We start from the raw sequence: 17381 nt of genomic DNA on the forward strand, positions 1-17381 counted from the left end.
CTGAGTGATTTTGTTAAAACGAAACCTAAACTTTGGGCTTGGATTACTTGACAGTCCCCCCTGAACACCTTGTCAGAAACCTGGCTAAAATAAACAGAATACTGGACTTTAGGGCCCAATCAGATTCTTATTGAAGTCAGTAGGAAAACTGCCATTTACTTCAATGGAAATTGCACCAGGCCTTCAAATGATAACATTATCCTAAAGGATAAGGAAATAGAAGTCTGCCTGGGAGTAGGTCAACCGTTTTGGTCAACCACCTTGAGTATTAGCCAGTACACAAATATACATGGGGAATAAATATATTTAAACTGAACAAAAGGTCAGTCAATTCAACAGAAATAGGCACAAATCAACCCCTCGACGCAAACACTACGGAAATTTGCAGCGTTAGACATCTGGATCAGAATCAAAATTTTCTGATTCAAGCTCTGCAATTAAGTGTATGTATGAAACATGGACCCTTCAGAAATTCTTTAATTGTTGATTTGGTTTAATTTTACATTAGGCTATGGACTCATTAAAGCCATTCTAAAAAGGGGAAGGGGAGACTTGGAGGTGTATTTACCTCTCCCCCCATGGAAGGGGGAAGGAAATCAATGATACATTTTATTTTAGGCCCTTGAGAGACAATCATTCCATCTATATTATTCATTGTTGAAATTATTTAAAATCTGCATGCACCTGTTGTGACACTGCACCCCATATTTGTCATAGTAATATTATTATAATATGGCTATGGAATAATTATGATGTATTTTGTACAAGATAGGTCATGTGAGGAGTCATTGGAAAAGTTATGACTTTCTGAATATGATTATCCTGTTTGTATGCATGTATCATTTTTTATCTGAAGTTATGAATATTGACTAGGGATCTGTATTTCAAATAGGCTTACTCTGGAAAACACCCACAGCCAGCCTTTCAGGTATCATAGAATCACAGAATATCAGGGTTGGAAGGGACCCCTGAAGGTCATCTAGTCCAACCCCCTGCCCAGAGCAGGACCAATTCCCAGTTAAATCATCCCAGCCAGGGCTTTGTCAAGCCTGACCTTAAAAACCTCTAAGGAAGGAGATTCCACCACCTCCCTAGGTAACTCATTCCAGTGTTTCACCACCCTCTTAGTGAAAAAGTTTTTCCTAATATCCAATCTAAACCTCCCTCACTGCAACTTGAGACCATTACTCCTCGTTCTGTCATCTGCTACCATTGAGAACAGTCTAGAGCCATCCTCTTTGGAACCGCCTTTCAGGTAGTTGAAAGCAGCTATCAAATCCCCCCTCATTCTTCTCTTCTGCAGGCTAAACAATCCCAGCTCCCTCAGCCTCTCCTCATAAGTCATGTGTTCTAGACCCCTAATCATTTTTGTTGCCCTTCGCTGGACTCTCTCCAATTTATCCACATCCTTCTTGTAGTGTGGGGCCCAAAACTGGACACAGTACTCCAGAAGAGGCCTCACCAATGTCGAATAGAGGGGAACGATCACGTCCCTCGATCTGCTCGCTATGCCCCTACTTATACATCCCAAAATGCCATTGGCCTTCTTGGCAACAAGGGCACACTGCTGACTCATATCCAGCTTCTCGTCCACTGTCACCCCTAGGTCCTTTTCCGCAGAACTGCTGCCTAGTCATTCGGTCCCTAGTCTGTAGCTGTGCATTGGATTCTTCCATCCTAAGTGCAGGACCCTGCACTTATCCTTATTGAACCTCATCAGATTTCTTTTGGCCCAATCCTCCAATTTGTCTAGGTCCTTCTGTATCCTATCCCTCCCCTCCAGCGTATCTACCACTCCTCCCAGTTTAGTATTATCCGCAAATTTGCTGAGAGTGCAATCCACACCATCCTCCAGATCATTTATGAAGATATTGAATAAAACCGGCCCCAGGACCGACCCTTGGGGCACTCCACTTGATACCGGCTTGATACCGTACAACAATGAAGAAGCCAGACAGGGCTGATGGCCCATCAGCAGAGACAATGGACTGTGGAATAGTTTAACCTTCTTGTGAGCATTTTGGCCAGCCTGTAAACAATGACTTCTATAACACACTTCAATGCAAGGTCATGTGACCAGACCACAGGTCTCTGGACTCCATCTTGGAATGTCAGTACTTTTCCACAATCTGGTCTGGGAACCAAGTTTTGAAACAAAGGGTTCCCGCCATATGCTTAAACTATATAAGGCAGGGAATGACATCTGTGGTTCTTCACTCCCCACACAAAAAGACTTCTGGAAAGACCTGAGGAACAAAGACTGAACTGGGGGAAGTGCTGGACCCAGGCTAAAGGGATTTGTAGCCTGTGTATGAAAAACCCAGGGTTTGCAAGCTCTAAAGAAAGCGCAGCTTGCCCCTTAAGAATCTTCAGCCTGCTTGTATCATCTCTCAGAGTGAGAATCTGCTAGTTCATATCCTATCTTTCTAGTATTAGACTTAGTTTGTGTTTTGTTTATTTACTAAGTAATTTGCTTTGATCTGTTTGTTATCACTTAAAATCTATCTTTTGTAGTTAAATTTATATTATGTTTTTATCCAAACTGGTGAGCTTTGACTGGAGTGCTTGGGGAAAATCTCTGGTTGGTTACCACAAGTGTGCATTGTTCTCTTCACATTGAGGGAGAGGCGAACTGGGTATTAAACCCATATACTGGCCAGATTTGACCAGGGCAGGATAATACTGTCCCAGGCTGGAAAGCATGATACTGAATTAATGTCTTCATTAGGGCAATGTTGCAAATTTGGAAGCAGAGCAAGAACCAAAGTCTCAGGTGATCAAGGAAAAGCTTTACTTTTAAATTGTTTGTGAACTAATGGAAAGTTAAAGCTGGTTCTTTGTGTAGGTCACAATTTAACTTGGAGTAAATTTAAGGAGTCAGAGGGTCTTGACAAAAAACATACAGATGAATTACGAAGCCCATAAAGGTCAGCGGGAGAGTTACTAAACTACTAATCTAGTTTCAGTCTCACTCTTTTTCATAACAGCCCATCGAGGTAAAGTTCACTGACGATGTAATGTCAGACAGAATGGCAGCAACACATACAATAGGTCACAAGAATTACTATAGGTACAAAGAGTGTTTCACTGTCACTATGCAACTTACTGTACATATAGATAACATGAAGCAATTAACACATTCATATATATATACAGTTTCATGTGAAGGTCAGGATTCTTATAGAAATATTATTGACTGTTTGCTAATTAATTTGTCAGTTTACCCACACACTTGGCTTACTTTTCCGCCATGCTCACAGCCTCATTTCTCCTTTATTTCTTCCTCCTTCCTCTCCTTTACACCTTCTGTCACCTCTATTTCCCCCATCCCATCTTATCCTTCCTTTGTCAACTCTCACTATCTCTACTTTGGATCCCTATGCTCCTCCCATCCTCAGTTTCACAAACCCCCACCCACCTTCCCAAACTCCATCTGCCTGGAGCTCCCTCCAGATCTATCCTTTCCACCCTTTCATCTTTTCCTTGTCACCACTTCCACACATGTGGACCTACCCTCTCCAGCTCATACCACTTTCCTCTTCTAGCTCTTTCCTACGCTGAATAACACTGCACCAAACTCTTCCCCTCCATCATCACTACCCTCCTCATCCTTCCCAACTGCCTTCTCATCTGATTTTGACTCCTAGATTTCCCCAGTCATCCTCATCAACTGGAAGTTCTTTGGGCCAGGTAGCTTTTATTCTGTGTTTGTACAGCGCTTAGCTTGGTAAGGCTTCAATCCTGATTGAGGCCTCTAGATCCTAGATAGTACAAATAAATCATAATACTAAATGTCAGATACTTGTTTTTTAGAGTATAACAAGCTACAAAGCTAATAACTTTACTAAAGGCCTTTTGAAATGATTTATAAGTATCCATTCTGCAGAAGTCACATGGCAATATTTTGTGATGGTTTATTCTCGAAGGAATATCACTTGTACAAATACATAATCAACAAATCATTTTGTCATTACTGCAGCTCCTCTTTGCATTCATGGTATCCCAATATTCCTCACTTACTCACAGAATAGTCTACTACATTTCAAAACTGTACAATGAAGAAATGGAAAATATTTTTCTTTCTCTGTATAACATTTGAATCTTGTTAAAACAATAAATGTTAAGTGTCTGGAATTTCAAAACCTTTTGCTGCTGTTGTTGTTCTTGTTTTTCACCTCTTCCTACAAATGCTGAAATTCAGGTTCTCAGCTCCTGAATTCAGTAAGATTACCACAGCAGGACACTAAATCAAATGGTGATATTTCAAGTGCACCTATATTTCCAATGTACAGCATAACTATGCATTAAAGAGATTCTATTCCTTTAATACTATTTTTGCATACCAGCAACTTAGCTTAGAAAATCACAGGCCTATGCTGATTTCCAACTACATAAAAGAAGAAAGACACCTCTTTAATATTCGCTAATCCTGCTATAACAAAGGTCACACCAACTAGATCTGGTATTCAATGTCAGCCTCAGATATACAGTTGTCTATAATGATCAAATTATTTAAATTCACAGCTTTTGGATGAATTCTAAATTATACTCAAGAGCAGAACTAAGTAAATATTTTTGTATTGTTACAACAGTCACAAAGCTTTCTGCAATCAGTTTGCTGGTCTCTTTATTGACTCTGCAAATTTTCTTGGTGACTGTCAGTATTTCTTCACAGGCACCATATTCATATTAAAATGCTTAGTAGCATTTAAATTCCTTTTAAACAGCAGTTTTCTAGGTCTATCTTTACTTGCTTTAAAAAAGTAAATTTAATACGGTTCCCATTCTTAGGTGACTAGTCAGCTGGTAATTTTTTCCATTATTAGCATTTATAATGTACATAAAAGGAGAAATATTTGAGAATAAAAAATGTACATTTGTGAGCCTAAGCTGCTTTTATGGAAAATTAAACAGCATTTCAAGTTGAGAGCTCAAGATTTCCATAGCACTCAGTGCTAAATAGAACATTGGCTTGGATCTCTCTTTGTTATTCCCTCCTCGTTTGTAAATGAACGTAATGACCTTATCTGATGAGTTCTTTAAGGTTCAGCCAAACATTTTATATACACAAAGTACATTGAAACATTGAGTCTGGGGAAGAATACTGAAACAAGTATTTGAAATTCAGTGTTGAGGCTGAACCATATCCATACCATTGACATCTAGATTCTAGACACAGCATGCTTGCATACTGCTGCCATACATACTGTAGAATTTCCAAAGGTATTAAGAGCAAATCCTGTAACCTACTCAGGAGAGAGAGAGTACCCAAATCACAATGGAGCTAGTGTGATTCTACTGCATGGAGGTCTGTGGGGTCTTCTTGTGCGCCAAAGGAATTTAAGGAGACAGAAACCAGCCGGGGGAGAAAGATGGACTTTGGGGTCTGTGAAGCCTATGGTCACAGGACCCCTCTGATTTAAGGGACCTAAAATCCTGAGTGTCATTCGAATATAAAAGAGAAGGGACTTTCCCATCTGTCATGGCACCGCAAGAGGCCAGAGGAAAATTCTCATGGTGCAGGCATTGTGTAGGACAGCCTACAGCTGCCAAACACAGTCCCTCTTGCAAGCTCCATCTCCTCTGATCCCTCACTCGCTCCTTCCCGCCTGAAAAACAACTAATGGTGCCTGGGCAGCTGTATCTTACCTCCACTTGTTTGATGAGGAGCAGCACTTGTACTTTGCCTTCTTTTTCCCCTCCAACTGAGGCATAACCTGGCCTTCTTGTGAGGGACCCTCCCAGTCTGGACTACCACCCTCCATCAGGGCTGGCTCCTTTCCAGCCTGTGTGACCAGTCCTGTCTGTCTCCTAAAGCTAAACCTAGTTCCTATTTTAATTAACTACCATCACTGGGTACTGACAGCTTGATTTGATCCAGATAAAATATGACAGGCAAAATTGTCTGGGAAAACCTGATTTTGTGTGTATTCAGATATTAATTATTCCTGATGAAATGGCGTATTTTAGGTCAATCTCATGAGAAAATTTTAGAATTGTAGGTATGCATAAAATAATCCTCGAAAGTGTCTTTAAACTTTTAATGGAGACACTCAGATTTGAACTAAAGAATGAACTTTAGCAATGTGAACAAATCTAATGTGAATCACTGGATGCCCTTCTAGTCTCACTTAGCAACTTCTCTTCCCACCTCTACTGTCTGAACTGAAATCAGATCAGTTCTTGGGTTTAGGTAAAGGTAAAAAAGGGAATAAAGGTCAATCCTAATATAAAGCTTGAGGATATGTGTATATATAATATTTTATATTACATTCCCTTATAAAGTCCACAATAGTGTTAAACTGAACACATGCATCACAGAATGCTCACCTATCAAATAAATGTATTATTAATGTACTGCCTTTAAAGAGTACAGTTCGCAGAGATTACACTATGCTATAATGCTTAGTAATCTAATTTAGACACCATTTCATTTAAATCAGTTTTTCCTCACAAAAATACCTGAAAATCTATTTTTTCACTTTACACTGGCATGATTAAGGAGTTGTATATGAACATTTGGACAACTGTGCCAATATACCTAAATAGTTTTAAGACAGAAAAGCAAATTACAATATTCCCTCCCTCACATGTCTTTAACTGCTCTTGCAGCAATCTCCTTTCAATCTGTGTACAGAACAAACATCCTCTGATATTCTGTCTTCTCAATAGCATCGCCTTGGCCCCACCTATTTCAATTACTGCCCTTTCTCCCTCCTTTCCTTTCTTACAAAATACTTGAGCATGCCATCTACCCTCACTATCCAGACTTCCTCTGCCTCCTCTCACCAGGATCTCCAACTGACTGCCTTCCACTAAAACTGCCCCTGACTATGTTTCTAAGGCCTCCTTACTGAGTCAAAGCACATTTCTATTCTTATAAAACACAACTCTGATCTCACACTTGTGAGAATCGGGACTTGAAATCAATGGAGTTACAGGACTGATCACAGGCCTAAGAGTCCCAGTCATATGGTCTCCTAAGAGACACAACCTTACAAGACCTCTCTCTTGGCCTGCTCTGGGGCCCAAAAGCCCAGCCACATGACACTCACCGAAAACATACAGACCAAATGCAACACACAACTCACAAAATCCTTTTATCTCCAGCACAGGATCTGCAGCTGCTCTCTCCAAAACTCCCCTTCACCTTCCATCTCTCATTTGGAAAATCCTCATCCTCTCTTCCCCCTCATTTCTATTTGGGTTGGACTAGATGACCTTCTGGGGTCCCTTCCAACCCTTATATTCTATGATTCTATGGTAAACCTCAATAGTTTGTCCTTGTCCTCTATCTAATCCTCCCCCTTCTTTGTGTAACCTCCTCTGCTTTCATGGGTTTACCTATCATTTGTCTGCCACTGACTGCCAAATCAACCTCTCAGCTCCTTATCTCTGTCCCTTTGACCAACCTCACATCTCCTTCTGCATATCCCATCAGCATTTCAAGTTCAGTCTATCCGAAACAAAACTATTCTCCTCCTTCTCTATCACTATTCACTAGAGGCTCACACACTTCACTGCTTCTGTAGCCCAAGCTCGTTGCACTCACCATGGGCTCCTTGCATTCCTCCATTCCCCCCACAAGATTCTGGTGTGTCATCCTCTCTGTATCCCCCATTCTCACCTCCCTCATACCAGTCTCCCCTATCCTCCTCCCTTCAAAGCCCCTGTCTTGCTCCGGATTGGAAAGCTTGGGCAGAAAGCTGGGGCCCTCTCTTTCTCTCTCCCTTTCAGCATGTATGTTTTCAGGAAGCAAGCAGGATGCTAGTAGAGATGAATGAATAAAGTTTCATTCACTCTCCTCTCCAACTAGTTCCCCCTGCTGGCTGACAACCCACCCCACAACTGTTAGGCATCTCTCAGGAGGGAGAGCAAGGAATATTTTTTTAACAGCTAAGGCATGTTATACATGTTCCCTGTGTACTACCCTTCTATTTCCTTCTATTTTAGGGACATATCTAAATATGTAAATAGTTAAAATTGTATAATTTGTAACTTGTTAAAGTACTTATGGTCTTACTGACTGGGAGATGTGTCATTCGGGGCATTAACGTTTTAAACTCTAGTAGGACAATGGGTAGAGTTGAAATGGTAGAGTGCCAGAAGGCTCCATGTGTCTTTCACGTCTCCCTTCTGGTTTTCTGATGGTCAACAAAATCACTAGAGTTTTGTCCATTGATGCCTCGGACATTCCCTCAGGTTTTAAAATTGATCAGATTAAGTTTTCAGTTGTCCACACTGCATGAAGACAAACAGAGAAATGCCCATCAAGTTGAGTGCAGGGCCTTGCTTCACTCGGCCATTGACTCCAACCTTTGCTTCTTCTCCCAGGCTCACAGCCTCAGTGCCATTTTCAGACCCATTTTCTCCATCTCTCTCCACTAAGCTCTGTTCCCACATAACCAGCATGTTCAGCCTCACCTTCTACACCCATCATCAACTTGCTGCCACCTACATCTCGACTTTCCTTTCCTTCTACTCCCCAATCCCCTTTTGGCTCTCTATGCTGCTCACAGACCTCTTTCCTTTTGCTCCTGCCACATTCTTCTCCCAGTCTCATCTTCACACCTTTCTTTTCACACTGCCCCTGTGCATGGAGAAGTTTCCCTCTCTCCTCTTAACTTCTTCCCATAACCCACTTCTTCCATGAAGACTTTCCAGGCCAGTCTCCTCACCTTCCTGCCTTCAGAAGTAACCATTTAATGAAAAGTCATTTTAAAAATTAAGTGTTAAACAATACCCTGCTCAATAACTTTGGGTTCAGACATCAGTATCCTGTTGTACTCACACGGGAGCAGAAGGGAATGTGAATCCCCACCTTATCCCCTGCACAATCTTCTTGGGGTCACTATTGCCCACCATGAGCAAGCAGGTGGGTAGAACATGCTCAGGGGGGAGTAGGCTGAGCCTCAAGCTCCACCTCACCCAACACACTGGTCAGCAGAGCTGAGGTGGTGCAAGATGAGGAGTAAGATGTGCCCTGTAAAAGGTTACTGTAAAATAGTTTCCCATTAGAGCAAGTAGAACAAGTTGTAATTTCTGAAGCAGTGCATGTACATGTGGCCCTTTGCTCAGGGCTAGAAGCAAAGGGTGGTTCTGGAACCCAGGGAATAAATAATCATTTCATTAAGTGAATGTGCTACATTCATGTACAATTAACAACTAATTGATCACTAGCAATAATGGAAGACAATGTATATTTGTATTAGTTACAGTACATAATTCCATATAAACTTGTTAAATCTGTAGCACATCTGCTTCTTAATGACATACTGTGAGGAGAAGGAGGATAACAGTTTGGACACATTTGTTTAAGACAATTGTTTAAGTGAAGGGGATAAATATCCCATTTTACCAAGCACTCTCTGAATTGCTCTAAAATCTTTTCCTTTTCTATGCTGTTTACTTAAACAGTAAATTATTCCCTTTTGACTTCCTCTGCCCTTTAAATGATGTTCTTCCTAAGTGGGTAGGGGGGTACTGATGCATTTAAACTAGGTTAGAAGGAAGTTAGCTAAAAAGATGTTCTGTGAGATGGATAGTTATTTACACAAAGTATTTTGACATCAGCCCACTTCAGTATTATATTCTAATAATGGGAAAATATCACAGGACATGATAAAGCCACTATACATAAGTGAATTGCTTCCTTGTTATTGTAAACCACTTCATGAGTCTGATTTGGCATCTTTTCCATGGACTTTTGATTAAAGAGGTGCCGACTCTTGGTATACTCCTGACAAATAGTAACAAACCGATAGGCCCTGATTCAGGAAAGCATCCCTGTTTAGCACATGCTTAAGTATTGTTCTGAACTAGAGCCACAGGGAATTAGAGATCTTGACCTACAAATAGAACAATTTTAATAAATAAGATTGAGCATTCATGCTTTCCCACATGGGTGGGTATGCTTGCCTGCAGTAAAACTCTTGAGTATTTTGAGCTTCAAGAAACAGCAAAGAGCCATGTAAGGGCATTACATCGCTGGCTTAAAGGAGAGTTATTTTTTGCTAGAAAATAAATTTTAGTATATTGTTTAAGGGGGAAAAGGAAAGATTTTGCCAACAAATAAGGTCTGAAAGAAAGCATGCAGTCTCTGTAGTTTATTACATTGCACTTAAGTGAAACAAATCAAAAGCTACTTTATTAGCTTATAAATTGCAACACTATAAACATTTTCTAAAAACCAAACACTGTACAGAAATCTAGAAGATATGACTGAGTTGTCACCTCAGTGTACAGCATTAGTGGAACTCCCTACCTGCACATGGCTGGTGTAAAAATCCCCATTGATGAGCTTCCACCCTGGAACAGCAGAGAGGTTTGGTACCCAATTTTTGAAGCTGATTTTAGCTACCCATAAAAATACCAAGGCAGGATTCTGCAAAATAACGAACCTGCTAAACTCAGAGTTCTCTTGTTCTTTTGGCAAGATACAGCAGCTTTGGGGGATTTGGACTGGGTATTTTTTCAGTAGAAGTTAGAGACTCCAGCTGTTTCCTAATCTAATTAATTTGTTTATACTATGTACACAATTCCTATTTACACAGAGCAGAGGTGACAGAAACAGCCAGACTACAAGCAGGTAATTCCACTTGCAGAAGCCACAGACAAGACATCACTGGGCCTAACCCTGTAGCAGGAAAAATCAGCTCTCCTTCTAACCCTCTTTGATTTTCTCCCACTTTCAGAACAATGTCCCCATTTCTGTCTGTCCCTGGTACTCTCTGGAAAAAATCCCTCAGTCCAAAGCCAGATGACGAGCACAACAGGGCTCCTGCTTAGAGATGAGGCCCTAAAGGCATCACCGTGATACAAGTAACAAATATGACAAAGGGCTTGAGTTGGCTTCTGTGCGAGTTTCCATCCAGAAAAAAAGAGTGCATGCTTGACCAACATGATAGCCATACAGGGAGATTTTGAAAGGCACACACAAAGGGCAGCTAGGTGCCCAACCCCCAAGTTAGGCACCTAATTCCCATCTGTGGGTTTGAAAATCTCCTCTTACTGACAATGGGGCTCTAGCCAGCCCTAGTGGAATCCTTTGGGCAAGGGTCTCTGAGTCAGATGGAATTCAATGGAGCTACACAGTTTACACCAGTTGACAAACTATGTTGAGGCTACCTATGTTTAGCCCCATCTATGGAGAATTTCATATCAAGTAGTTATATAAAATTATTTGTAACACATGTAATTGCCACCTTTCCTATAACACAACTGTTTATTATTATTATTACCAATAGCAGTAAATCATTTTGTTTAAAAAACAGTTTTGTTGTTCATATATTGTTAGATTGGTTGAGGAAACATGCTGTGTTTTTGAAAACGATAGCTGATGGGTGGAGTTGAGATCTGTCCAGTCAAATTGCATTATGTGATGTTGCCTTATAGAATAGAATGGAGTTGTCTGTCTGGCAGAGCAGGTAATCCAGGGCAAAAACTGTATATAATCAGATTTTAAAAGGTAAGCACTTTAGAAAATTGGCTTTGACAAGAATAATCATAAGGGTCTTTTCTTGTTCAAGAAATGCTTTATTGCCTCTACTATATGAAATTTTTTCCACAGGTAAATTTCAAAAGGCTGGCCTTTTTAAAGTCTACCTCATGTGGCTGTGCCATTAATTAACTTCATGCCAACCCATTTAGTATCTCTAACAAGAAATCACTGTTTACAAGTGAAAAATAATTTTTCATTTTTAAGACTCTTCCATTTATTTTGGAATATTACCACCTTAAACTTCTAAATTACACTCTAAGTATAAAATACATGCCTAATCTGTGCCTGCAAATTCCATGCGCAAGACACAGAGTGACATACATCCAAAGCTATTGGTACACACATGAACATAATCTACATCTATATCACAACTAACATCTAAAAAGCTGCTAGAAGCTAGGGATAGGTAACCTAGCTGCTCCATTCTTATCTTTGAGCTTTCCCTGCACTATTAGGATTATTGAAGCAGAACCAAATGTGCAGAATATCTTTTTTTTCTCAGTGTCCCACAAAAAGGACATACTGCATGCTCTTAATCTACCTTGTTGAGATTTTGTCCAATCTCATGCAATTACGAAATTTATGCTAGCAAACCAGCTGCATCAATTATTTTGTTGTTTCATTTGTCCCTCAGTGCCATTTTCAGTGCAAGTTTTGTCTTTTCATGGAAAGAAAAGTCAGTGGGAAGTATTTTCTTATCTCTGGTAAATTATTGATCTGACTTCCTTTCAAACTCTAACACAGAAGTAAGTTACCAGCATGTGTGGTTATGTATAAAATAGCGTGTGTGTCAACAGTTCATTAATGGCATTCCATTCAATTCAATGACCATCCCTGTCTTATACATGAGACTGAGGAAAAGTCTTGTGAGTGGACACAAGACCATTGTAATAAAAGAAAGCAAACAGGGTGATTTGAATTTCGGGGGAGAGCATGGTTTAGCAAAGCATGGCACTCTGGAGTTCTATATTCTACCACTGATTCTTTGTGTTATCTTGGGCAAGTCCATTAGCCCCTCTGCCTCAGTTTCCTCGCATGTATTTACCTATTTCACAAATATACCATGAGAATTAATACTCGCAAGATGCTCTGAGATCCTGGTATGAAAGGGTCTAATGCGCAAAACATATTTTATTCTTCAGTTTAAAAATATCAGGTGGGATATTCTCTCTTTGCAAAGCCAGAATTTGTTTGGATCAAGCTAGCTCTTATCCAAAATACCAAATTTGGAGAGAGGGATCTTTTTTTTGTGAGGTGTGGAAAAGAGATAAACGGTTTTGGTGTTGGCCTATCTCTGACCATGATAAATAAGAATAGGTGACTAAAGGATTAAGTTCAGCTCGTGTCTCAAGTATGGAGGCCAAAGTCAAGATTACAGGATTGAAGCATGGCCCAGTAATTTGGGCACTAGCCTGGGACTTGGGAGATCTGGGTTCAAGTCCTGCTCCAATGCAGACTTCTTGTGTGACCTTGAGTCAGTCACCTAGGGAACTGAGGCACATAGAGACTATCTGTAAAATGAGGATAAGAGCACTTCCACACCTCAGAAGGGTGTTTGAGGATAACTACATTAAAGATTGTCAAGTGCTCTGATATTACAGCCATATAAGTGTTTTACACAGAAATAACTGTCTTTCCTGAGCTTATACATCAATGGTTAAGGAAGCTATCTGCCCCTGAAATAGAATTAACATACAGAATTTTGGAAAGTTTGAAGCTCGTCTGTATCTGAAAGTGGTGTATTGGAGAGAGAAATGCTTTCTAACAGACTGCTCACCCCTTTGAATGTACAATTGCATTGCCTGCTAAACAGCTTGTCTGCTGGGTCCTGACCACCTACTGAATTTAAGTCCCCTGACCACTAGGTAGTCTCCAGAGCACAAGAAATTTAAGGTCAGCAGCAGACGTCATCTAATTGGGAGGCTACTCTGCAATACAACAAAAAAAACCCACAGTTTAATAAATTTATAATTTTGCTAGACACTAAAAATCGTCTCAATAAAGACACCGAATTTATGGCTTATTACAACAAACAGTAACCCACTAACCCTGCCTTTTTGCACTATGACTACAGGGGTGTTAGTGGGCCACTTCAGCTTGAATGGTCCCTTAGAATATGTGCTAACTACTTATACTAAACCCTCTGAATACTCTGAAACCTTACACTAAACTATCTGTTCAATCTTGAATTTGGCTGTGACACCCTTAGTACCTTTCCCAGATCTGAAGAAGAGCTCTGTGTAGCTTGAAAGCTTGTCTCTCTCACCAACAGAAATTGGTCCAATAAAAGATATTACTTCACCCACCCTGTCTCACTAATATCCTGGGACCAACACAGCTACAATATTTCATATGATAACATCTTTATTTACTGCATGTGACAATTTTTATGTCGCAAGGAGATTTTGTTCCTGTTTGGTCTTGACTGAGGAAATACTTCTTAAAAAAATTCTGTAGTATATACACAGTTCCTGTGACTGAGCAGTAATAGCTACTCAGTGAAATCTTAGGGTGCCGTCCATGTTAGGGTTTTTTAGTTCTACGGCCCTGCAGTTGCCAGCAGCAGCAGTTAGCTGTTCATCATTTAGAACAGATTTGTGGGAAATGGGTTTGAGTAGAAATGCTGAATAATAAAAGTAAAAAGTAATAAATAGAAATACTCTGTTCATTTAACATTTACTCCCAGAATACGCTTTGGGAAAAATTCCATAAAATAGCTTCAGTAAACTATTTGTCTCTGACTTAGCTACATCTTTGAGCTCTGGCAGCAATTAAAGTCATCACAGAAGTTCTCTGAACATACCAGGAAGTATATACTCATTCACCCATGACTATAATTGCTTCAAAAGAGGGTGAAGAATGTGTGTTTTAGACAACATTTGTCAAAGCTTATTGGATAATTACTGAGCATCTTAAAAATAATTATAGATGTGTGAACAGATATATATTTGCCTGAAACTATTAATTTGAATGGAAAAGGTGTCATGTTAAGAAAATATTACACATTGTTTAATCTTCAGTCAAAACCTTTTTACATTAAAAATATTTGTCTTTGATAAAAGAAATGCAACATATTCAGTTTTAGTCATCCTGAATATTGTGTGGCAAATCCACAAAATCCAAGTTATTCAAGTTTACGGCTGATATTCCAGCTACTTAATTTACACAATGCCTTAGAATTTCTGATTTTCTGCTGGTATCGTATTCTAAAGATTCCATCCCCTTCCTTCTCCCCCAATATTTAAACAACAACAACAGAAAATCCTGGTACAAGTACTTGTCTGAATTTCCTCTGAAGCTCAGACACCAATTATTACTGCATTTGCATAGTTTATGACATCATCCATTAAATTACAACCCTGTACATGCCATAGTGCCATCTATAATCTTATATTTATCTATCATATCAGCACTGTGACTACAATACCCTATCAATGTCATCATGTTCTATCCAGTAGGATTGAGAGCTGTGTTTAGGATGTCACTAGTAATAAACAAAAGTGTGAACTATTGTAGCTTTATTTTCTTTTTACAGCCATCAATCCCTGTTCATAGCAGTAGAACAATGCTATTTCCATGCAGGTTCACTAGCTTTCAAGCTAGTTGAGTCAAGAGGGAAGAGAGAGGATTTTTGGAGTATTTGATTATGTTAGCCAGATCTACACCAAAGGACTTTTACAACTGATTAAATATACTAGAAATCAGAAAGCAAAGAGATCAAATAAAAACAATCTCATAAATTACCAGGATATTTCACAGATAAAATATACGTAGAAAAGATCACACAAAACACAAAACTAATTCTGATTCATTAATCTTCCTCCATAATTATTCCTATGAGCTAGCTATAAAATGCATTGTTTAATCACATGTAGAACTTGGCTTTAAGTCCCTGTGAGCAAGCTACTTCACTCTGAAAGGTGTCTCATTTCCAGCATGAAAATTCTGCCATTCAGACATAATCAGCCAAACCAAGCAAGAACAATGTTCTGCATTTAAAGGGCTTAATAATTCAGAAAACATTCGGAGACTGCAGAGCTTTAGTAAATAAAAAAAGTTTTTCAAGTGCCATGCCTCTTTCACAAGGAAAATCTCTCACAAAAAACTTGAAAAAGTTGATGATGTTAAAAACAAAAACAAAAAAAAACACCCCAACTTCCACAAAGTTTCAGTACAAGCTGAAAGAACAATTCCAAGTTACTAAAGCATCTAATGTTTTAGTGGGACACACCAAGTTAAACTTGAGGCTTAATCCACTGAAATATTTTCTTTGTTTCTGTATATTTATTAACTTAAGTTAATAAATAAGCATGTAGGGGAAAAGTCTGGAACATTTCAGTTCAAAGTAACAAGAGCATCACTTACCTAAAAATAGGTCTTTGGAGATGCTTTTTCTTGATTGTAACACAATCATCCATTTAAAGGGGGGGGAATGACTTCTTCCTGCAAATAACGCCAAAAAACCCAGGGAGTAATCTGGAAACTTGTTCTTAGCTACTGTGCTGCAGAGAGCACACAGAATGAAATTTTGGTGCTGGGGGAAGCCTCCCTCCCTCTCTCTGACAGAAGAGCAAAAAAGGGCCATAGAGGCCACATAAGACAGGCACGTCTGTGCACTACCAAACCGTGCAGGCTATCCAAAAACACTGGAGTCAAGTTGATCGAAGGAGGGAATTGTACTGGATTCCTTTCAACTGTGGAAAGAAAATGTGAAACTTTGCCAAGTTTTACCCAGGTAAAAATGTGTTAGATTAGTCCAGCCATGAGAACACTTCTTACACATGCTGGTCAAAGTCTTAAATGCAGTCTCTCTCTCTCTCTCTCTCTCTCACAAACACGCTGTTCTGAAGCTCAACTTTTTCTTCAAAATAAAAGTTGTGCAGCTGCCTCAACATTCCTATGCGAGTACCTTCAGAAAGTTTGTTCTGTTAAAAGAACTGTATACAAATTAATGAAGACTGATGGATCTGGTTTCTGGGGCTGGCTCCACTTCAAGAGATCGTAATTATTTTACAATCTGGCTTTTATTCACTCTGAATGATGTGTGGATAATAACTATGCAAATTGAAGCACTACTCATAATTTTTGGCACTCGTGACCTAATAACCTACAGTTGGCTGATGCAGAGAATGGTGTTTGCAGCTGGAACCATTACGACACAAAAGCAGACCTTCCCTGCGGGAGCGAGGAAAAGAAAGACAGCTGAGTTCAGTTGACAACACTAATGCACCACCGTTGTATGTACCAAAAGACTTCAGAGAATTCAAACAGATGAAACAAGATGCTAGGAGCTGACTGACATCAAACTAGCATAAATCAGGAGGAACTCAAATGGTGGTAATGCAATTAATTTGGGGTAAGTGATATGGTAAAGAGGCCACAAAAAAAGCCATTGTAATTTATTTTTTTGTGAACTTAAGATTGATATCACACATGATTAAATTATACAATGTAAACACCAAATTAAATCTGGAAGGTGCCATAAATACAGCAGCAGAAGCAAACGGCAGGATAAGTCATGCCAAGAGGTGTCCTAGATTTTTTTAAAGTGTTTAGGTTAAAAAAAATACCACATTCCATGTTAAAAATTATGAATTCTGCAAAATGTCCATAAAAGAACAATACATATAATCATTAAGAAATACTATTTAGGTTTTTATACTGCTCCCATCACAGTGGTATCTGAGCAATTTAGTGCTCACTCTCTCATTGTGCAGGCCTTCTAGTAAAATCTCAAACATTTTCTTGAAAGACATTCCCTTGAAATCTCATCTATCGCTCACTGGCAATCATTTCTTCCTTGGCCTCTTGCAGGGCAATTTTCAGAGACACACATGGCGCTTATTTCCCATTGACTTTTCATGGGACTTAGCTACAATTA

At 39.5% G+C, this 17381-nt stretch overlaps 1 protein-coding gene across 10 annotated transcripts in view; it reads right to left on the reverse strand.

Moving 5' to 3' along the window:
• Nucleotides 1-17381, reverse strand: part of PDE1A (phosphodiesterase 1A) — a 373257-nt gene that overhangs the window by 172646 nt on the left and 183230 nt on the right. The window contains exon 1 of one of the 10 annotated variants that reach the window (XM_048869745.2): nt 15866-16460. The exons of the other annotated variants lie outside the window; for them this stretch is intronic. Coding sequence (XP_048725702.1) covers nt 15866-15918 — 53 coding nt within the window. The 5' untranslated portion in view covers nt 15919-16460. Of the gene's footprint in view, nt 1-15865; nt 16461-17381 lie in introns of those variants that run through there. 10 annotated transcript variants of the gene reach the window in all.

Source organism: Caretta caretta, chromosome 11 (assembly GCF_965140235.1).
Source record: "Caretta caretta isolate rCarCar2 chromosome 11, rCarCar1.hap1, whole genome shotgun sequence".
Taxonomy (NCBI): Eukaryota; Metazoa; Chordata; order Testudines; family Cheloniidae; genus Caretta; species Caretta caretta.